This window comes from Sus scrofa, chromosome 12 (genome assembly GCF_054392235.1).
Source record: "Sus scrofa isolate SSC_HxYL_T2T_F1_AM1 chromosome 12, Sscrofa_HxYL_maternal_Yorkshire_Landrace_v2.0, whole genome shotgun sequence".
Lineage (NCBI taxonomy): Eukaryota > Metazoa > Chordata > Mammalia > Artiodactyla > Suidae > Sus > Sus scrofa.
This window is the reverse complement of record NC_139394.1, coordinates 16,927,020-16,950,721: the sequence shown is the minus strand read 5'-3', so window position 1 is coordinate 16,950,721 and position 23,702 is coordinate 16,927,020. Positions and strand designations below refer to the sequence as shown.

Genomic DNA, 23,702 nt, shown 5'->3' with positions numbered 1-23,702 from the left:
TAGATGGTTATTATTTTATAATATCTCTGGAGAGATCCACTAGGAGTGGAGCCTATGCTTTAAAATTTGGGTTAGGAATTCCCTGGTGCCCTAGCAGTTAAGGATCCAGCTTTTTTTTTTTTTTCCTGTGGCATATGGAGATTCCCAGGCTAGGGGTCTAAGCGGAAATGTAGCTGCTGGCTTACGCCACAGTCACAGCAACTCGGAATCTGAGCCTCGTCTTCAATCTACACCACAGCTCAGCACAACGCCAGATCCTTAACCCACTGGGCGAGGCCAGGGATCGAAACCTCGTCCTCATGGATACTAGTCGGGTTCGTTAACCACTGAGCCACAGCGGGAACTCCGATTCAGTATTGTTACTGCTGTTATATGTGCAACTTCCTCATGTCGAGGGCTTGGCCCAAATTAAAAAAATAAATAAAATTTGGGTCAGAAACTCTGGCATTCCAAAGGGCAATCCTGGATGACCTCCTCATGCAAAAACGTCTATCACTCATCAGTGGCTAAGGGGGCCCAGGCCATTCTGAGATGTACTTAAGATAGGAGTCACCAAGGAGGAAAGCCTTCTGCAAAAAAAGGTTGGACCTGTGGATCTAGGGGTCAAACCACTCTTGAAAGGAGTCTGTTGGCATAAAAAAAAATCACAAAAATAAAGATCAGTAGTTCCCGTTGTGGTTCAAACCCAGCTAATATCTGTAGGGATGCTGGTTACATCCTTGGCCTCACTCAGTGGGTTAAGGATCTGGCATTGCCATGAGCTGTGGTGTAGGTTGCAGACTTGGCTTGGATCCTGCGTTGCTATGACTGTGGTGTAGGCCAGCGACTGCAGCTCCAATGAGACCCCTAGCCTGGGAACTTCCATATGCTCAGGGTATTGCCTTAAAAAAGTTAATTAATTAATTACATAAAATTAATACTTTAATTTATTTTATTTTGTTTTAATCTTTTTTGGGCTGCACCCTGGGCACATGGAAGTTCACAGGCGAAAGGTTGCATTGGAGCTGCCGCTGCCGGTGTACATCACAGCTCACAGCAACATGAGATCCTTAACCCACTGCGCGAGGCCAGGGATGCTAGTTGGGTTTGTTAGTGCTGAGCCATGAAGGGAACTCCTCTATTTTATTTTAAGGCAATTCATGTTTTGCTGAAGCTGCCAAATGTTCAAAGTATTTTGAAACAGGAACATTTTTAGTATATAATGATTTTTATTTTTTTGTCCTCCAGGATTATTCTGTTCTTTTTTAAACATTTATTTGAAATATAATATATAGGGGAGTTCCCATTGTGGCTCAGTGGTTAACGAATCCAACTAGGAACCATGAGGTTGCGGGTTTTATCCCTGGCCTTACTCAGTGGGTTAAGGATCTGGTGTTGCCGTGAGCTGTGGTGTAGGTTGCAGACGCGGCTCGGATCCCGCGTTGCTGTGTCTCTGGCTATAGGCCAGCGACTACAGCTTCAATTAGACCCCTAGCCTGGGAACTTCCATTTGCCATGGGTGAGGCCCCAGAAAAGACAAAAAAAGACAAAAAAAAAAAGAAATATAATATATATGCAGAAAAGAATTCCGTGTACAGTTTAACAACTCTTGATAAAGCAAACATCTGTATAACCAGTACCATTATCAGTATCCTGAAAGGCCCTTTGATTCTTCTGGACTATAGTACTTTTCCCCACTCCTGGGGTTACAATTCTCCTGAATTTTTTTTTTTTCTTTGACTGTACTTGTGGCATGAAGAAGTTCCAGGGCCAGGGATCAAACCTTCACCACAGCACCAACCTGAGCTACTGCAGTGACATCACTGGATCTTTAACCCACCGGGCCACAAGGACATTCTCCTGACTTTTATGTTAAATGCTTTTTTTGCTTTTCTTTATACTTGGACCAACAATGTATACATCCTTAAACATAGTTTAGTCTTTTAAAATTGTTATGTAAATAGATTCCATGTAATGTATGTATTATTTTAACATCTTGAAATAAAGATTGAAAAATAATACAAAGAATTCCCATCTATTCTTCATTGAGATTCCTCAGATGTTAACATTTTACCAAGTTTAAAAAATATATTTTATAAAAATATTTATATATTATAAAATTTAACATTTTACACTTTTTTTTGTTGTTGTTGTTGTTGTCTTTTTGTCTTTTTAGGGCCACACCCAATTGCATACGGAGGTTCTCAGGGTAAGAGTCTAATTGGAGCTACAACTGCCAGCCTACACCAGAGCCACACAGCAACTCCAGATCTGAGCCGCGGCTGTGACCTACACCACAGCTCACAGCAACACCGAGTTAGGCCAGGGATCGAACTCACAACCTCATGGTTCCTAGTTGGATTTGTTTCTGCTGCGCCACGATGGGAACTCCAATTCACACAATTTGTTATAATTTTCTCTCTCTGCACACAGAGAGATTTTTTTTTTCCAGAACTGTACAAGAATAAATTGAAGGTATAGTGTCTCTTTACCTCTCTATACTTGTTTTTTGTAAAAATAAACTATTCTCTCTCTCTTTTTTTTTTTTTTTTGTCTTTTTAGGGTAGCACCCATGACATATGAAGGTTCCCAGGCTAGGGGTCAAATTGGAGCTGGATCCTCTGGCCTACACCACATCCACAGCAACACCAGATCCGAGTGGCATCTTTGACCTACACCACAGCTCATAGCAATGCCAGATCCTTAACCCATTGGGTTAGGCCAGGAATCTTCATGGATGCTAGTCAGATTCTTTTCCACTGAGCCATGACAGGAACTCCTATAGGTAAATAACATTAAAAAAAAATCTCTGGGGGTTCCCTGCGTGGCACAATGGGACCAGTGGCATCTCTGCAGCACCAGGACACAGATTCGATCTCTAGGCCTGGTACAGTGTTTAAAGGAGCCAGTGTTGCCACAGTTGCTATGTAGGTCACAAATGTGGCTCGGATCCCTAACGTCCATGTACCAATGGGTCGCCAAAAAAGGAAAAAAAAAATTCTGGGAGTTTCCAGTATGGCTCAGTAGGTTAAGGACCCTACATTGTCTCTGTGATGATTCAGGTTCGATCCCAGGCCTTGCTCAGTGGGTTAAGGATCCGTCATTGCTGTGGCTGTGGAGTAGGTCAGAGGCTACAGCTCCGATTTGACCCCTGGCCTGGGAAACTCCATATGCCACGGCCCTAAAAGGACCAAAAAAAAAAAAGAATATTCTTTACCTAGATTCACCTCTTGTTAATATTTACCTAATTTGCTTCCTCTCTTACGTATGCATTTATGTATGTATATGTATGTAAATATACACACACATATATGTATACTTATATACATATGAATCTTTATATTTAATTATATACCTATATATAGAATTATATATGTGTGTTTATATATATTTCTTTCTCTGAAACTTTCATGGGTAAGTCGTAAATATCATGGCCCTTTACCACTTAAATACTTCAGTGGATATTTCCTGAAATAGGAATAGTCTCTCACATAACAACAGTACATAAATTTACAGCTCATGAATTTATAATACTTTAATCTATCATCCATATTCCAAATTTGTCAGTTGACTTAGTGATGCTCTTTGTAGCCTTTTTTTTTTCTCTCCAAGACGAGATCCAGGATCCAGGGTCAGGTATTATATTTAATTGTCAGGTTTTTAACTTCCTTTATTATTATTATTACTAGTCTTTTTTAGGGCTGCACCTGCAGCATATGGAAGTTCCCAGGCTATGGGTCCAATCAGGGCTACGGAGGTCAACCTACGCCACAGCCACAGCAATGTAGGATCTAAGACACGTCTGTGACGTACACCACAGCTCATGGCAATGCCAGTTCCTTAACCAACTGAGAGGCCATGGATCGAATCCGAGTCCTCATGGATACTATTTGGATTTGTTACTGCTGAGCCACAGCAGGAACTCCTAACTTCCTTTAATTTGGAATATTAACACAGACACCTTTTATTTTTGCTTATTTATTTTTTGGCCAAACCTGTGGCCTACAGAAGTTCCTGGGTCGGCGATCATACCCACGCCACAGCAGTGACCCTAACTGCTGCGGTGATAAGTCTGGATCCTTAATCCGCTGAGCAACAAGGGGATTCCAAGTGTAGTCAAATTTATCAATGTTTTAAAATTTTTCCTCCAATTTAAGGTGATGTTTCACTTTCTCAAATGCTTTTAAAAGGATATATATTTTTTTCCTTTAGCTTTGTGGTTGTTTTTGCGGAGGCTTTTCATTAGCAGAAAGGTTTCAATTTATGTTTGCTGATTTTTTTGCAATATCCTATCTATGGACATAGGTTGCAATTTTTGTATGGACATAGATTGCTTTCTTTACCCTATCCCTAATCATTTCGCAGACAGGATTCCTAGTTTGAGAGCCCTTTCGTGCAGTTTAAGGATCTTGCTGATAGGGGTGGGAAGAATTATGTGCCTTCTCTTTTTTGCCAGTCTTTTATTTCCTTCTTCCTTTCACTGCTTCTTCATATGATTCTCACCCAGAAACACTGCTTGTATGAGGCTGCCACTTCTGGTCCCATTCATTTTCAAACCTTTCCCTGCAGCGAGGGCTATGATCTATTAAGCCCCAACCCGTATTCATTTTTTTATTGTTCCATTTACGCCCCCAAGAAGATTCTGTCTGTGCTTCCTCTAATTCTCTATTCCCTTCTGTTCTGTCTCAATAGAGTGATTTAGCTTTTTCTCACTCTCCATAAGCACAGGCTTAGGGTGTTAGCAGAATCCCTATTGGAGATTTCCCTTCTACTTATAGGAAATTTGATGTTACAGTATCCTCCTAATAATGATGGCATGAACCCTGTGTGGTTTTGTTTGTGAAGAGAAACAGATTTATTTTCAGGTTTTGTCATTGTTTTCCAGCCCTAGAAATCTCAATACTCTTTTTTCTTTTTTTTTTTTTTTTGTCTTTTTGCCATATCTTGGGCCACACCCTCGGCATATGGAGGTTCCCAGGCTAGGGGTCGAATCGGAGCTGTACCTGCCAGCCTACGCCAGAGCCACAGCAACGCAGGATCCGAGCCATGTCTGCGACCTACACCACAGCTCACGGCAACACCAGATCGTTAACCCACTGAGCAAGGGCAGGGATCGAACCTGCAACCTCATGGTTCCTAGTCAGATTCATTAACCACTGTGCCACGACGGGAACTCCTCAATACGCTTTTCTTAATAGACATATTTTTCAGCACCTAGTCATGATCAAAACCATTGAAAACTAGCAATGGAAAGGAGATATCTTAATTGGGTTATCATTTGGTTATAACTTAGTTGAAGTAGGAGTGTTGGGATTGGCAATGAGATTAGCAAAGAGAACATACTACACATTAGTGGTTGGAGAAAAATAAGATGGAGCTGCAGCTGAGGCCTACACCACAGTCACAGTAAACACTGGATCCAAGCCACATCTGTGACCTACACCACAGCTTATGGCAACACCAGATCCTTAACCCACTGAGCAAGGCCAGGAATTGAAACTGCACCCTCACAGAGATGTTGGGTCCTTAACCTGCTGAGCCACAATGGGAACTCCTAAGATGCACTTTCCTCCCTTCTTCCCTTTTGCTTTTTAGGGCTGCACGTGCTGCATATGGAAGTTCCCAAGCTAGGGGTCGAATCAGAGCTGCAGCTGCTGGCCCACACACCACAGCCACAGCAACTCAGGATCCAAGCCACATCCATGACCTATACCACAGCTCACTGCAAGGCCAGGAACCGAACCTGCACCCTCATGGATACTACTCAGGTTCGTTACTGCTGAGCCATGATGGGGACTCATGTACGTGTTTCTTTTTGTGATGTTTCTGTAACATCACCTTCATGCTGTTAATACCACTGTGTATTTGTATAGTACTTTATAGTTTTACAAAGCACTTCTGTGTGATTCTCAGTCCTCTGTGGGGTAACAAGGGCACATGGAATCTTCTTTGTATTGATGGAAAAAAAGTTTGAAGAGTTCAGTGAGTTAAGGACTGGCATTGTGACTTCTGTGACATGGGTTTGATTCCTGGCCCAGGAACTTCCATATGCCAAGCACGTGGCAAAAAAAAATTGTTCAGAGTCACACATCAACTAAGGGGCAAAATCTTTATTTCTTAGATATGAGTTTAGTGATTTTTATTTATATTTTCATCTTTTTTTGTAGGGCTGCAGGGGTGGCATATGGAGGTTCCTAGGCTAGGGGTTGAATTTGAGATGTAGTTATTGGCCTACACCACAGCCACAGAGCGCCAGATCCGAGCTGCCTCTGCGAATTACATCACAGTCCTTGGCAATGCTGATTCCTTAACCTACTGAGCAAGGCCAGGGATGGAACCTGCGCCCTTGTGGATGCTAGTCAGATTTGTTTCTGCTGAGCCATGACAGGAACTCCCTAGTCTCTTTTTTAAGTTTTTTCTTTTTATAGCCGAATCTGTGGCATATGGAAGTTCCCAGGCTAGGGGTAGAACCACAGCTGTAGCTGCCGGCCTACACCACAGCCATGGCGTCTTGGGATCTGAGCCTTGTCTTCAACCTTCACCATAGTTCATGGCAAAGCCGGATCCTTAAGGCACTGAGCAAGGCCAGGGACTGAAACTACATTCTCATGGATACTAGTGGGGTTTATTACCACTGAGCCATAAAGGGCACTCCAGTTTAGTGCTTTTTAAAAACACATGATTAGAAACCTTAATTCTACTTTGTTGTTTGTAGCTGTTACTTTACTCCTTTTCTTACTAGAACTCCAGTGACTCATAATGCATTTGCATTTCCTCCTCAAATACAGCTTTTAGCCCCCAGTTGAAAATTCTATTTTGAGGGTGTTAAATAAAAGGAATGCTTGTATTAGGGAAAATAGGTAATTTAAAAAAAATGTAAGAATGGAAATAAAGTAGAGGATTTAAAGTTTTCTACTTTAAAGCAAATTCCAGTCATTCAATAAGGGATAGCTCTTTCAAATTGAGTGTGAAAAGAAAAACAGAGGCAGGATACAGATCAAAGCCCCATCAAAGGACTAAGTATACAACAGATTTAAATATATGGTTATTAACAAAATTTCTTCTGTGACACCCAAACTTCTATGATACTCAATTCCAAAAATGCTAAGGAGGACACTTGACAGTTAACACTAGATGTGATCTGAAACTTACAATGTCCAAAACTAAATAAATGGTTTTGAACATACAGAAATGCCAAAAGTGTCCAGCTCTATCACTGAATAGTTGAGTCTAGGTTTTCTCATTGTAAAATGTAGTGGCACCTATCTCATTGGGTTGAAAACTAAAAATACCGTATACAAGGCAAGTAACATGGGACACGTGGAAAGATCTCACTGAATATACTATTTAGCAAAGTTTGCACTTACATAAAGGAAAACAAAACCTATACTGAACCTTCATGAACCATTAATTAGAGGCTAAACAAACCTAAAAATACTTCCTACCTATACTTCTAGTTACCCCTGTCCTGCTGACAGTAAATGGCAGGTCCTAGGGAATATTATGGTCTGAATCGTTCTCTCTCATTGGCCCATGCACCACAATTTTTTTTGCTACCTTTTTTTCAAGTCTGAACAAAACCCTTCAACTCTTTACACTTTTTCCAAGATATCAAACGAGAGTAAAATTTAGTTTCTATTATTCTACTTCTTTCAGATCTTGATATTTAAAATGGATTCTAATTAGAACAAAAAAGCTGTGTATCCCTTTTAAAGGTATTTCAGAAATCACACGATTAAAGAAAAGAATAAGCAGTTGACTTGCAAAGTAGCAGCTGCTGGCAAGGGATTTCTGTAGTCTGGAAAAATAATCATTTTTTTTGGTCACAATATTTATTTTGAAATTCCAAAAAATACTAAAAAAGGGTTATATATATATATATATATATATATATATATATATAGAGAGAGAGAGAGAGAGAGAGAGAGAGAGAGAGAGAATGTAAGCAAAAAAAAAAATTAGATAAATATTGCCTTAGACTTCTGTGGAACATAAGACTGTAATCTTTTGCTATTTTGCTGTGCCTTACTATAACAATACAGATGGCACAGCTCTTATACAGCTTTAATGACTTGATTATAAAATGCTTTCAAAAGTAATTTATTTGGACTTTTCATATCCTTTAATGAATTGCAAATATATTAACAGAAAAGACTTTCCCCCCCCAAGACTGTACAATTTCTGAAATAAGTCAGGAAAAGCAAAAAGAAGACACAAAATTACATTGTTTCAATGCAAATAGAACACACACAGCACACCCACACTTAGATTTTCCAAGGTTTTCACAAAGAAAACGGGTCACCATATTTCTTGTGAAGACCCAAGCTATACTCTGGCTAAACAGAGACTTGCAAACTTTTTTCTTCAAAAAGAGCATTTTTAATATACTAAATACTGTTATCACTGAGTTTTGATTAAGTACAACAGCAGCATGGTTCAAATGTTACTTGCAGTTCTTGGAAAAATTAAAAAATTTAAAGTAATAAAATACAGAAAAAGTAGGACCACCTTTCATTATTTTGAGTACCATTGTTCTCTTGAAAAAATATTTCCAACCTTCTAAAATCCCAGAGTTAAGAATCATTTCCAAGAGGGAAAAATGATTCCCAGTCCAATGCCACAACACAACTTCTGAACAAGAGTGTGTGTGTGTGTGTGTGTGTGTGTGTGTGTGTATACATGTGTGAAAAGCTTAAAGAGAAAAAAGGATGTCAAAGTACTTAGTATTTCTGATTTCCTTCAAAATAACTGAAATTTGAAGCAAACATTGCTTGATCAAAATGCTTGTCTTCTTCTGGTTGTTTGATCCCCATTCCCGGCAAAAAAAAAAAAAAAAGAGAGAGAGAGAAAAGCCAGAAACAGTAACTAGGTGGGAAATAAGCCTTCAAATACCTAAATGCCTTTGAAAGTAGGTGTGAGGAAAATGCAGTTAGGTCAAGCTTAGGCTGAGTATCCCTCAGCCAACCACTGCCATGCTGTGCCTTCCACAACTATCCTTTTATCCTTGGTCTCAAAATTAGTACCAGAAAGACCACCTCTGGCACAGGACATACATTCCTACTATAAAAAGATAACTAATTATACATCAGCAAATTGTTTTCTGAGCGTAACTTTCTCCAGGCTTTGTAACAAAGAGCTCAGGTCAAAGCTTTCTATGAAATTCTATATTTGATACTGTTACACAGCTGGCTTATGATTTGCCAATTAAAAAAATATATATAAAATTAAATATTACAGAACAAATGGATAATAAAATGGAGTATTTGTTAGAATCCAAGTGCTAGCCTCTGGAAATTTTTAATGATATTTACTTCCAACCTTTCCTTTTTCTTATAATTTTTTTTTTTTTTTTAGGCAGCACATATTTAGAATTAGGTAGGAAATTCTGTTAAATACCTCTCTGGCATCCAATACCTAATCTAAGACTCTGACTTGAATTAGTTTATAATGGTATCTAATCCATATTCAAATGAGCAGATTAACAGTAAATGATAGAAAATTACTGATTCTAAAATTTTAACATCTTCTGTAATCCACCTTATTATCACAGCTTGACTAACAAATACAGGTAAGCAGGAAGTAAGTTTGTCCTTCATCAAATAATCCAAAACAATAAACTGTAGGCCTGTCGTAAGAACTTATAATTTGTTATATTTTGACATTGGCACTTAATAAAATGTTAACAACTAAAGTTTCTCTAAAAATTTCAATACATTACAATAAAGGAGATACACAATTTAAGACTTTAAATCTATTACTGTGAAATTCCAATAATTCCCATTTTATTATGCATAATTAGCTCTTTAAAATTGTGGTCATTCCCCCAGACATCAACCTATATTATGACAAACTCAAGAGAGAACTCATCTCCTTCATAAGAGTGGGTTTTTTTGTTTTTTAAAGCTAAAAATTTCTACTATTCTAAATCCAATCACTCTCAATAAACATTTTCTTGACTCATAGTAATGAAAATAATCTGAAGCAGAGAGCTTAAAAAAATGGAAATGACCTCAACCAAAGGTAACCACACATTTTTGCACCCTGCTCGAACACTTAGAAAAGTCAAAGGGATACTGTCTGGAACAAATATAGATTCAAGGTTATGGTATGATTCTGATTGCATTAAGGCTTTCACTATCATGATCTCTAAAAGTCTCTCCACTTAGTGTTCTCATTTTGATTCTTAATGGTTATTAAGAGCCTTGTTTTGGCTTTTCAGTGGCAACCCCTCTATCATCTCTGAATGTTAAAGGTGATCCCACAGAGCTCAAAAAGAAGAGGCAATATAGTAAGGACCAATTTTAAAGTTTGTAATACCAAGACAACAATGATCAATACCTTGAACCAAGATGATTAAATTAAAATTCTTGGTTAGACATTAAAGCATTCTTGCCAAGAATGAGTGTACACTGTATGGAGGGATATTGATTTCTACACTGAGTCCCAATATGCCCATTACATTTGTTTATGGGAGACACTGCAAGTTTAAGGTAATTTACATTCCTTGGCAATCAAGTTACTCTGTTATAGGCAATGTCTTTTATTGTTCCATCTGGCACTTGCTAACACCATTTTTGAAGAACCTAGAAATGAAGGTCAGTCACTCTGTTTATCAGGAACAGAACCAAACGAAAACAAATTTTTGGAAAAATGACCAAGAACTTCCGGTTCATCACTATTTTCTGTATCTAATGGCTCCTTCAAGATAAAACATAACTCTTCCTTCCATGATAGCTTTCCGACAGAGGGAGATTAAAGAAAAAAAAAAAAGGAAGTTCCCCACCCTACCCCCCTAAATTGTCATTCATACTGGTGAAAGAGCCAGTCTTGTTAGCAGCTAAATATTGCACTGCCTTTCATTCTGTGTAGTCAGGGTCCAATTAAAGTGGCACACTCATGGTACAAGTGATGGATGATGACACTGCTGGCTCAAGAGTGAAGACTCAGTATATGGAAGGGTAAGAAACATGTCAGCACTAGTCACACATCCAGTTGTAAAAGTCTCATTTCCAGAAGTTAAAATTCATCACTTTCAGCTGCATGAAGTTGTGTGTCATCTGCATCTGTCATGCTGCTCTCCTGGGATTCATCTGTTCCCACTTTAAAAATAAAACAAAAACCTACAGTAAGATATCTGACAAATATTTTGTATAGTTCATGAAAACAAGTAAAAGCCCATAAAAATCCTGATAACCTTCAAGAAAATGCAACTCAAGTTCCTTACTTAAAAGCATGTCTAAAATTAGTTTATTGCATTTAACCTTTAAGAGTTTTAATGACTAAAACTGCCTCTCCTTAATTCTTATAGAATTAGACCTAGTTCTCTGAGACATTAAAAAAAAAAAACAACTGACATTCCATTCAATTGTTGACCCCATTTTGGGGATAGTCCCTCCTAATTCACAAAAATACAGAATATAAATATATTTCTGGAACAAAGTTATTTTAGTTCATCTCATCAGCGGTCTCTCAATTCTTTTATTAAAAAATATTAATACACCAAGTCTTCCTTCTCACTAGTTATTTTAAGATATATATTTAATTAAGGGATAGAATATATCTATTTTTGCTTAATTAATTGAAGTATAGATGATTTACAACATTCTAATAGTTTCAGGTGTACAATATAGAGGTTCAATATAGGGACAGAGCATATACTCCCTTAAACTGTAATTTTGTTACCTTCTCTTTTCTTGACCCCTCCACTTAAAAATATTAGCCAAATATTTAGCTTTTAGATTTGTGAGAGCTACACAGAATTTGAATACCCACTACTACACATCTATCAATACTTTGTTTTTTGGTTTGGTTGGTTTTTTAGGGCCGCACCCATGGCATATGGAACTTCCCAGGCTAGGGGTCGAATTGGAGCTACAGCCACTGGCACAGCCACAGCAATGCCATTTTTGACCTACACCACAGCTCACTGAGCAAAGCCAGGGATCAAACCTGCATCCTCATGGATACTAGTCGGATTTGTTTCCGCTGAGCCACAACAGGAACTTCCTGTCAATACTTTAAAATGTGAGCAAATTTATTATTCATTCACTTAGCATTTACAATGTTTTCATCATAGTCACACCTATCACTTTTTCTCCTCCTACCATGTTCTCCCCCTACCTGCAAATAAAGCAGGCATTAGATATATATTCAAACACAGATTGAAGCCCAGGTAAAAATCAGCAATGAATTTGTCACTATCACACAGCAAACTAGATCTACAACTGAAACTGGTTACCTGGCTCATATACACATTGTTATATCACACTGCTCAATTTTTCTAAAATTTCATTTGGTATAAAGAATACCATGGTTAGAAACAAAAGCAGCCCTCAAATTCTATGCACAAGGTAGCTTTCTGAATACTCAAAAAATTTTCCATGTTTCTTCTGTGCCATGAAGAAATATCTGTTCCATCTTACCTAACTCTGATATGGTACATCTCTAGTTCTCTGGTTTGAACAGCCACACACAAACCTAATTCATATAGATGATACTCACTGATCTGTTCTTCTTGCGTTATTGGCTCCTCATCATCTGGAAGGTAGCGCTTATCAATTGCCTCTTTAATCTGGTTATTGGCTCCTTTAGGATCTAAATCCATAGCCCAAGAGAAATTCATCAGGGCGAGGTGCGTTTGACCTAACTTCTTGTAAACCTAAAAATAAACAGCAGCACTACATTTTTCATTAAGTTGTGAGCTTCAACTATAAAATCCTAAACGTTTTAAATTTAAATTAGGGTCTTGATTTATGTGCTACATTCTGATGAGTAGGACATTTTCATCCTACAGAAGAACTCATTCTAACTTCTGAATTCTTTTTATTTTTTTAATGGTCACACCTGTGGCATATGGATGTTCCTGGGCCAGAGATTGAATCTGAGTTGCTGCTTAGACCTATGCTGCAGCTGCAGCAATGTTTGATCCTTTAGCCCACGGCGCCGGGCTGGGGATTGAACCTGTGCTTCCACAGTGACCCAAGTCACTGCAGTGGGATTCTTAACCCACTGCATCACAGCAGGAACTCTTAAGAGTTCTCGTTTTAATATGTTAAGACATTATTTTCAGAATTCCTTGCCTCTATCTCTCAGGTAGTGAGTTTCCAATAAATCTCACTCTGACTCGATAATGACAGTGGAAAGAAATGGGGATATCTGAGTATTTTATATATAACTGAAAGCTAAAGGATTTCCCTGAAGTAGCCTCTGTTATGCACTCATTACTGGCCACTGCCTACAAATATTAATATACTTCTAAAATCACAGAATTAGGGTTATAAGGTATACGTGTGTTCTTGCAACCTCATTAGGATATCATCTTCTTCTTCTATTTTTTTCTTTTTATGGCCTGACCTGCAGCATATGGAAATTCCTGGGCTAGGGGTTAAATCGGAGCCGCAGCTGCTGGCCTACGCCACAGCCACAGCAATGTCAGATCCGAGAAGCATCTCTGACCTATACTGAAGCTCACGGCAATGAGATTCTTAACCCACCAAGCAAGGCCAGGGATCAAACCTGCATCCTCATGGATACCAGCTGGGTTCTTAACCCGCTGAATCACAATGGGAATGCCTCATCTTCTTAATTTTATTTATTTTTATTTTTTTGTCTTTTTTTTTAGGGCAGCACCCGAGGAACATGGAGGTTCCCAGGCTAGGGGTCTCATTGGAGCTGTTGCTGCCAGCCTATGCCAGAGCCACAGCAACACCAGATCCGAGCTGTGTCTGTGACCTATACCACAGCTCACGGCAATGCCAGATCCTTAATCTGCTGAGCTAGGGCAGGGATTGAACCGCAACTTCATGGTTCCTAGTCAGATTCATTTCTGCTGCACCATGACAGGAACTCCATCTTCTTAATATTAAAACTAAATTCGTTCTTTATTCCCAAAGCATTTAGTTCAAAGCTCTAGCTAAATTTACACAACAGATATTGCATAATAAAATATATTTATTCTTCCAAAGTTATTATCTATTATGGAAGTCACAGTTCCAGGGCCCCAATCTTTACCTTTCCTATTAAGAAGTAAACGAGGGATTCTTTGGGAACAATTTGTTTCAATTCTTCAAGTTCTTGTAAAGCAGACTGAAAAAAAAAAAAAAAAAAGAAAAACAGGTAGCAAAATTTTATGAAGTTTTGATTAAGCCAAGTGTCTTTTTGTTTTTTTTTTGCTTTTTAGGTTTGCACCTGCAGCATAAAGAAGTTCCCAGGCTAGGGGTCAAATTGGAGCTACAGCTGCTGTCCACAGCCACAGCCATGCCAGATCTGAGCCGAATCTGTGACCTACGCTGCACCTTGTGGCAACACTGGATCCTTTTTTTAGGGCCATACCCGAGGCATATGGAGGTTCCCAGGCTAGGGGTCTAATCGGAGCTATAGCTGCTGGCCTACGCCACAGCCACACCAGATCCGAGCTGCATCTGTGACAGCTCACGGCAACGCCAGATCCTTAACCCACTGAGCGAGGCCAGGGATTGAACCTGAAACCTCAGCGTTCCTAGTTGGATTCGTTTCCACTGCACCATGACGGGAACTCCAAGATATTGTCACTTTTTTTTTGGCCACACCAGCAGCATGAGGAAATTCTGGAGCCAGTTCTGGACCACAGCAGAGACCTGAGCCACAGCAGTGATAATGCCAGATCCTTAACCTACTGAGCCACCTGGGAATGCTAAGACATTGTCAATTTTTCACTTAGCAAATGGACACAAATAAAAGTAGTTTGATGTTACACAAAGTTATCATCAGTGAGGGAAATCAGGCATTCTCATCACTGAGGGCAGAAGTGTAAACTGATGCAACCTTTTCGTGAGGACAACTTAGCATTATTCATTAAGTTAGAAACTGCACTGACACAACACTGTAAATCAACATACTCTAATTAAAAAAAAAAAAAAGTTGCAGGGAGTTTCCATTGTGGCTCAGCAGGTTAAGAATCCAACTACTATCCAAGAGGATGTGGGTTTGATCCCTAGCCTTGCTCAGTGGGTTAAGGACCTGGAACTGCCCCAAGCTGCAGTGCAGATGGTAGATGCAGCCTGGATCTGGTGTTGCTGTGGTATAGGCTGGCAGCTGTAGCTTCAATTCAACCCTTAACCTGGGAACATCTATATGCCTCAAGTGTAGCAGCAAAAAGGGGGAAAACTGCATGTAAACATTGATTCCGCCATCCCCATGTTAGGAATTTGGCTTAGTTAAATAAATTATGGTTCATTCTCTATGAAACAGGAGCTGTCAATTGTGTATTTAAAAAAAAAAAAGCAAAATAAGATGCAAGATGTACTGTACTATTTCTTTTTTAACAAAATAAACATACCGGAATGTACAAATACAGAAATGTGGGTATTCACATAAATATTTTATAAATACATTTATATGGACATACACATATTTTTTTCTGGCAGAGATCAATACATGTATGTTCCTAAACAAGTTAAGAATGGGAAGGGATACCTTTGGGGAAGGGATAATTGAAGTGATTAAGGGGGTACTTATGTTTTTTTACCTGGTAGCTTCCTCTCCTTTCTGAATTTTCTAACATTATATATATTATACCTTATTTCTCTTTTTGTCTTTTTAGGGTTGCACCTGTGGCATATGGAGGTTCCCAGGCTAGGGGTCGAATCAGAACTACAGCTATTGGCCTACACCACAGCCCCAGCAACACAGGATCTGAGCTGTCTCTTTGACCTACACCACAGCTCACAGCAATGCCAGATCCTTAACTCGTTGAGCAAGGATAGGGGTCAAACCCACATCCTCATGGATACTAGTCAGGTTTGTTACTGCTGAGTCACAAGGGGAACTCCTCCTTTCTTCATTTTTTTTTTTTTTTTTTTTTTTGCTTTTTAGGGCATATGGAGGTTCCCAGGGTAGGGGTTGAATCAGAGCTATAGCTGCTGGCCAACACCACAGCCACAGCAACGCAGGATCAAAGCTGTGTCTTTGACCTACAGCACAGCTCACGGCAACGCCAGATCCTTAACCAACTGAGTGAGGCCAGGGATCAAACCTGAATCCTCATGGATGCTAGTCAGATTCGTTAACTGCTGAGCCACGATGGGAACTCCTTTTTTTCCCCTTCATTTTCAAAAGGAACAAAAGTGGGCTGAAAAATACTAGTTCTGACCATAGCTAGGAAAGATACTACACTTTTAAGAATCTGTGGGATTACAGTGAGCCCAGCTGAATAATCTAGGATATTCTCCCTCCACTCAAGGCTCGTATCTTTTTTTTTTTGTCTTTTTGCTATTTCCTGGGCCGTTCCCGCGGCATAGGGAGGTTCCCAGGCTAGGGGCCGAATTGGAGCTGTAGCCACCGGCCTATACCAGAGCCACAGCAACTCAGGATCCGAGCCGTGTCTGCAACCTACACCACAGCTCACGGCAACGCTGGATCGTTAACCCACTGAGCAAGGGCAGGGACCGAACCCTCAACCTCATGGTTCCTAGTCGGATTCGTTAACCACTGCGCCACGACGGGAACTCCAAGGCTCGTATCCTTAATCACATCTGCAAAGTGTTTTTGACCATGTAAGGTAACATATTCATAGGAACCAAGGATCAGGGCACAGACATCCTTAAAGAGCCATTATTATTATGCCTACCATCCTAGTATAAGCCTACTTTGTTAGAAGCAATTCAAAAACATACAAACGTATTATCATGCTAAGTGAAGTCAGCCATACAATGAGACACCAATGTCAAATGCTTTCACTGACATGTGGAATCTGAAAAAAGGACAGACTGAACTTCTTTGCAGAACAGCTGCTGACATTGAAAAACTTATGGTCTCCAGAGGAGACAGTTTGGGGGGTAGGGGGATGTGCTTGGGTCGTGGGATGGAAATCCTGTGCAATTGGATTGTGATGATCATTATACAACTACAGATGTGATAAATTCATTTGATTAATTAAAAAAAAAAAGAAAAAAAAGCAACTAAAAAAAAAAAAAGAAAATACCTAGAAATAACTTGTTGACACTCTACATTGTCTGCAAAATAGTAAAGCTCAAAGTTTAAAACAACAACAACAACAACAACAACAACAACAACAAAAACCATACAAACACTGAGAAAAACATCTGGACAAATATATTTTGAGCTGTTAATAGTGTTCAGTCCCTGAAGGGTAAGCTTAGAAGGCACCTTCAAATTTGTATTTCTTTTTTTCTTTTTTTTGGCCACATGCATGGCATATGGAAGTTTCTGGGCCAGGTATTGAATCCAAGCTGCAGCTTCAACCTATGCTGCAGCTGGATCCTTAAATCCACTGTGCTGGACCAGGGATTGAACCTGTGCTGCTGCAGAGACAATGACAGATCCTTAACTTGTTGAGCCATGGTGGGAATTCTGCAAATTTATATTTCTTATACTTTATATTATTTGATCTTTTGGTAACAAGCACATTACTTTCATTAAAAAAAATTTTTTTTGAACTTCCCATTGTGGCTCAGTGGTAATGAACCTGACTAGTATCCAGGAGGACACGGGCTTGATCCCTGGCCTCACTCAGTGGATTAAGGATTTAGTGTTGCCATGAGCTGTGGTGTAGGTCACAGACTTGGCTCGGATCCCATGTTGCCGTGGCTGTGGTGTAGGCCAGCAGCTACAGCTTCCATTTGACTCCTAGCCTGGGAACACCCATATGCCACAGGTTGGCCCTAAAAAGCTGAAACAAACAAACAAAAACCTCATATGGAAGTTCCCCTGTGGCTTAGCGATAATGAACCTGGCTGTTGGATCCCTGGTGTTGCTTAGTGGGTTAGGATTCGGCATTGCCTCAAACTGTGATGTATGTTGCAGATGTGGCTTGGATCTGGCGTTGCTGTGGCTGTGGTGGAGGCCTATAGCTGCAGCTCTGATTCGACCCCTAGCCCGGGAGTTTCCATATGCCACAGGTGTGGCCCTAAAAAAAAGAATAAAATAAAAAAAAAAATCAATTTATGGGAAGTAGCATGGAAAGCAGCTAGGTGTTAGGATCACAGGGATTCATTATCATATTATACTACCAACTATAAAGATGTTTGAAATTTTCTGTAATAAAAGAAAAAAAAAGAAGACTGAAGGTGACATACATTCACACATGCACACATTTTCATGGGCAGTATATCTGTAAAAACACTTTTTTCTTTGTCTTTTTAGGGCCGCACCCATGGCATATGGAGGTTCCCAGGCTAGGGGTCAAATCAGAGCTGAGGCTGCTGGCCTGCACCATAGCCACAGCAACGCCAGATCTGAGCCGCGTCTATGACTTACACCACAGCTCACGGCAATGCTGGATCCTCAACCCACTGAGCAAGGCCAGGGATCGAACACGCAACTTCATGGTTCCTAGTTGGATTGTTTCCGCTGCACCATAATGGGAACTCCAAAATGCCATGTTTTTTACACAAGTATGTAGGGAGCTCTGGTGCATCCTCAACACTTTGCCCGCTTCCTAACTGCTGGCAACCCAAGAGAAATAAAGTCAAAGAAACTTCCAGGCTGAGTATGTCTGAGAATCATACCTGCATATCTGGGAATGGAAGATTTATTACATGTAATAATTTTATGAGGTACACTTGATCTTTTTTCGTTCAATAGCCATAGTGTTAAACATTGTAAAATATACATGGAAAAAAGTATTGAAGCAAAAAATTTGTGGTCATTGCTATTAGCTACATAAGACCACGGTTAAAACTACCAAACTTGGATTTTCCATTGTGGCGCAGCGGAAACGAACCCAACTAGGAGCCATGAGGTCTCAGGTTCCATCCCAGCCTCACTCAGTGGGTTAAGGATCCAGTGTTGCCGTGAGCTGTGGTGTAGGTCGCAGATGAGGCTTGGATCTGGTGTTGCTGTGGCTCTGGTGTAGGCCAGCAGCAACAGCTCCGATGAGTGTGGCCCTTAAAAAGACAAAAGGCAAAAAAACCAAACAAACCAAAAAACCCTACCAAACTTTACTAATAGGGACTGACAAAGCCTGTATCCATAAGAATTAAAATTTTAATATTGCAAACTAGCCATTCTCATACTTTTTGGTCTCTGGCCTTTCTATGTTCTTAAAGACTACTGAGGAACCCAAAGAGCTTTTGTTAGTACATACAATATCAGAAATGGAAAATTTCAAGTTTTAAAGATAATAAACCCATGATATATTAACACAATATTTTTCTAATCAGAACAATAAAAAGTCAGTGAGGGGTGAGACAGTGAGAACATTTTTGCAAATCTCTGGTTAACAGAAGACAGATGGGAGTTCCTGTCGTGGCTCAGTGGAAATGAATCTGACTAGCATTCATGAGGACGCAGGTTCGATCCCTGGCCTCACTCAGTGGGTTAAGGATCCAGCGTTGCCGTGAGCTGTGGTGTAGGGTGCAGACAAGGCTTGGATCCCACGTTGCTGCGGCTGTGGTGTAGGCCAGCAGCTACAGCTCTGATTTGACCCCTAGCCTAGGAACCTCCATATGCCATGGGTCTGGCCCTAAAAAGACCAACAACAACAACAAAAAAGACAGCTGGATTCCCTTGTCTGCTTCTGCATTCAATCTGTTATATCACATCAAGCAGCTATACACTGGAGAGAGAATGAAAGTGAAAAAGCCTAATAACATGGAAATTTTATTATGAAAATAGTTTTGATCTCCTAGACTTCTTGAAAGGATTTTTGGTAACCCCTCAGAAGTTCCCAGACCATACATTGAGAACCACTGCTTTAAAGAAATCTTAATCAAGATAATGTACTCTAAAACTTGCTACATCACACACAGTTCAGAATAGATGTATTCTTTCTATCACTGTGTATTACAAGTGTTATTAAAATTTCAGGCATATATCATGCCTTCCGCCACTGATAATCTAGTTACAAACACTCCTTGAGAAAGAGTGTCTAACATAGGATCAGGGTTCTCATTTTTGCTCTAAAAGATTTAAGACTTAACATAACTAGATATTAATATAATACATTAAATAGGGTGGTATCTAGCAATGTTTTGCCACAAGAGAGATTTGAGGTGGCCCTCTAACATAATTTGATTTTCATTTTGGAGACATTTCAGAAGAAATAAGTAACTGTTCCGTATGCCCTTTTTAATACGGTCTACCTATATCTAATCCATGCCTAAAAATGGGCCTTATGAGTTAGCCAAGCTCCAAGCTGGTACTTGAAAACGACTACAACCATTAGGACTTGAACAGTGGATCAGATTAGAACTTGGGCTTCTCGAAGCAAGTAGAGGGCTGATTTACATGGACTTCCGTGATAGGTGTGGTAGCCTTAAAATGGCTTTAAGGGTAATAAGTTGAATATAGTCTTTCAAATGAAGAACGTGACACATATTTAGAGGAGTACAATGAAGCAAAAACATGAAAACAAATGTTGAACTATAATTATAGTACCACAAAGAGCAAGTTAAAAGTTAAGTATTTATTAGATTTAAACGAAGTTTTAAAAGGACAGAAACAGTAGGACTAGAAAAAACAACTTCTTTATAAAGAAAAACAGCGTTAAGACTAGAAGAATTACTGAATAAATGACGAAGCATAAACTGCACATTCAATCCCTTTATACAGCTTTATTCATCTTGAAAAAAGAGTTTATCACTGGTTTTGTATTTTTCTTTTCTTTTTTTGTTTTTTAGGGCTGTACCCATGGGATATGGAAGTTCCCAGGCTAGGGGCTGAATTGGAGCTGTAGCTGCTGCCCTACCCCACAGCCACAGCAATGCCAGATCTGAGCCATGTCTGCAACTCATGGTAACACCCAATCCTTAATCCACTGAGCTAGGCTGGGGCGAGGCCAGGGATCAAACCTGAATTCTCACTGATATAGTCAGGTTTGTTACTGCTGAACCACGATAGGAACTCCTGTATTTTTCTATTTTAGCAAATTTCAATGTATACTGGAAGAACAGACTGCTAGAGAAAGAGTCTACTAAAATGAATTATTTAGCCAAAATTTTCTGTGCACTTAAATTGTGGGTATTTTGGGGGGTTAAGTTTTTAACTCTTCTTAGTAAAAAGAGCCTGCATTTATAAAAAAAAGTAACCTGAACTTTAAGTCAAAACGTTGGCTTTGAAGTTGGATTTGTTTATGATTACTTAGTCTCCTTGTTAAGAGCTCTCATAATTCACTATTATTATACCTTTTTCCTTTATGTATTCAACATGTTATTATCTTGTGACTATCTGATTCATGTTTATTGTCCCTCTAGAAGAGTATTAGATGGTAAGCTATTCAAAGGAGGGAAATACGGTTGCTTTACTTGCCACTATTCTCCTACTGCCTGACATATAATAGATATTCAATAAATACTTGTTGAATAATGCACACACATTCATTTGTCATCTGTTCACATATTTTTGTCCTAACAGGACAGTTTAGGTTTTATATTTAAGATAATGCTCTGATGAAAAAACTGCCTTTCTATATAAGAATAACCATACATTCCTAAACATCCACAGACCCATCCTTCCTAGGAGTATTTCGCAAAGAAATGAAATCAAACACACAAAAGAAACTAACAGCTTTTGAAAATGGGGAAAATAAACTATTTAAGATGAAAATTCAAGTATAGATAACTTTTAGCTTATTAAAAAAGGGGCAAAACTTAAGCAGAACAATTCTGAAGACCATCTTACCTTGTATTTTTCATTTGCAAATAAAACTGAAGCTCTGTGAAATTTGCATAGAGGGTTCTTGGGATCAATAACAATGGCTTTATTTAGGGTATCCAAAGCCTTCTCCGATTTCTTCAGTGCATGCTGAACCTATAAGAAATAAAGATCTTATTAATGTTTTCTTTTGAGGAGGTGAAAATCAAATAATGTGACTCAAAACCAACGTAGCTCCCACTCCGTCATTACCCTCCAAAATGATAACCAATATTCTATCTTCAGATATTTGGTTACCTTTAAGTCTAAAAGACAAGAAAAACCTTGGTCTTCCCTTCACAAATAAATCTGTACTATTTAGCCACATAGTACTCACATTTTAACAGATTTATTATAGTCCTCTAAATATTAGGCTTTTCAAAACTATTCAAGAACCCCTAGAGGATTTGGTTCCAAGCCTTACCAGCCCTTCCCACTCAGAAAAATTATACTTTTACCCCTTTTATGAATTTATTTTAAAAATAATTCATCTGCAAACCACTGATCTATAAATCTGAGCAGTAATTTATTTTAAATAACTTAAAAAAAAACCCAAACCAAGCCCCACTATTTATTCATGTGCACTTATATTCTGCTGTGTTTCTCCTTAGATGAATTATATGTTAAAAAATAAAATGGAACAGACTCACAGGCAGGAAACAATCGTATAAACCAAAGGGAGGGCAGGAAAAAGACAAATTAGGAGTTTGGGATTAAAAGATACACACTACTGCATACAAAATAGATAACAAGGACCTAGTATATAACACAGGGAACTATATTCCTATATTCTTTTTTTTGGGGGGGGGGGGTCTTTTTAGGCCGCACCCATGGCATATGGAGGTTCCCAGGCTAGGGGTCTAATTGGAGTTGAGCTGCTGGCCTACGCCAGAGCCACAACAACTCCAGATCTGAGCCTCATCCATGACCTACACCACAGCTCATGGGAACGCCGGATCTTCAACCCACTGAGTGAGGCCAGGGATCAAACTCCCATCCTCATGGTTCCTAGTGGGATTCGTTTCCACTATGCCACGATGGGAACTCCCAGGGAACTATAGTCTTATAATAAACTATAATGGAAAAGAATCTGAAAAAATATATTTCTCTATATCTCTCTGGCTATCAATATATCTATCTATCTACTATCTATCTCTGAATCACTCTGCTGTACATCTGAAACTAATACCACACTGAAAATCAACTATAGTTTAATTAAAGAAAAACACACAGGGACACTATAGCAAGGATAAATGACCTTTCTAGGTCTTAAAGCCCACAGATCACACAATGCTGGACCAACCTATGGCCTTTAGAAACTGGCCAGTAGTGTCAACCATCATACTTTGTTCTATAATATATAATTATGAAACCATGACCCAATCTCTTCCCTGAAATTTGAAATTTGAAAAACTGAAATTATGTTCCTTGAAAATCTCAAAAAAAAAAAGAAAAAATAAAGTGGAGAGAATGGATGTGGCTGTGGGATCTTAACAAACAAGAGTGTAAGATTAAGTACTGCCAACATCTTGCTGGTAAATTAATCTAAGCAATGATCTTGCAGAAGGCTATAATTACATGTGGCCAAATATTCTGTCCACAGAACTAAATTCTAGTCCCCTAACAGAGAAGCATACTTTTATCTGAAAACTTCTTCAAATAAACCATTCAAAATTATAAAACAATCTGTTCCACAATAATTTTAGAAGAAAGCCAACTTTAAAAAAAAAAATGTCCAGGAGTTCCCGTCTTGGTGCAGTGGTTAACAAATCCGACTAGGAACCATGAGGTTGTGGGTTCGATCCCTGCCCTTGCTCAGTGGGTTAACGATCTGGCGTTGCCGTGAGCTGTGGTGTAGGTTGCAGACGTGGCTCAGATCCTGCGTTGCTGTGGCTCTGGCGTAGGCTGGCAGCTACAGCTCCGATTAGACCCCTAACCTGGGAACCTCCATATGCCGTGGGAGCGGCCCAAGAAATGGCAAAAAGACAAAAAATAAAATAAAATAAAATAAAAAAAAAATTAAAAAATGTCCAACTTGGAGTTCCCATCGTGGCTCAGTGGTAACAAACCCGACTAGTATCCATGAGGATGCA

At 39.2% G+C, this 23,702-nt stretch overlaps 1 protein-coding gene across 17 annotated transcripts in view; it reads right to left on the bottom strand.

Moving 5' to 3' along the window:
* Nucleotides 1–8,063: 8,063 nt before the first annotated feature.
* Nucleotides 8,064–23,702, bottom strand: part of CDC27 (cell division cycle 27) — a 71,340-nt gene continuing 55,701 nt past the window's right edge. For 12 of the 17 annotated variants that reach the window (XM_084984121.1, XM_084984126.1, XM_084984120.1 and 9 more), the window contains 4 exons: nucleotides 21,598–21,726; nucleotides 13,990–14,064; nucleotides 12,481–12,637; nucleotides 8,064–11,078 (listed from right to left, as the gene is read on the bottom strand). In XM_084984121.1, coding sequence (XP_084840247.1) covers nucleotides 10,996–11,078; nucleotides 12,481–12,637; nucleotides 13,990–14,064; nucleotides 21,598–21,726 — 444 coding nt within the window. In that variant the 3' untranslated portion in view covers nucleotides 8,064–10,995. Of the gene's footprint in view, nucleotides 11,079–12,480; nucleotides 12,657–13,989; nucleotides 14,065–21,597; nucleotides 21,727–23,702 lie in introns of all 17 variants that reach the window. The other 5 variants (XM_005656939.4, XM_021066796.2, XM_084984118.1 and 2 more) reach the window with 2 other exon arrangements.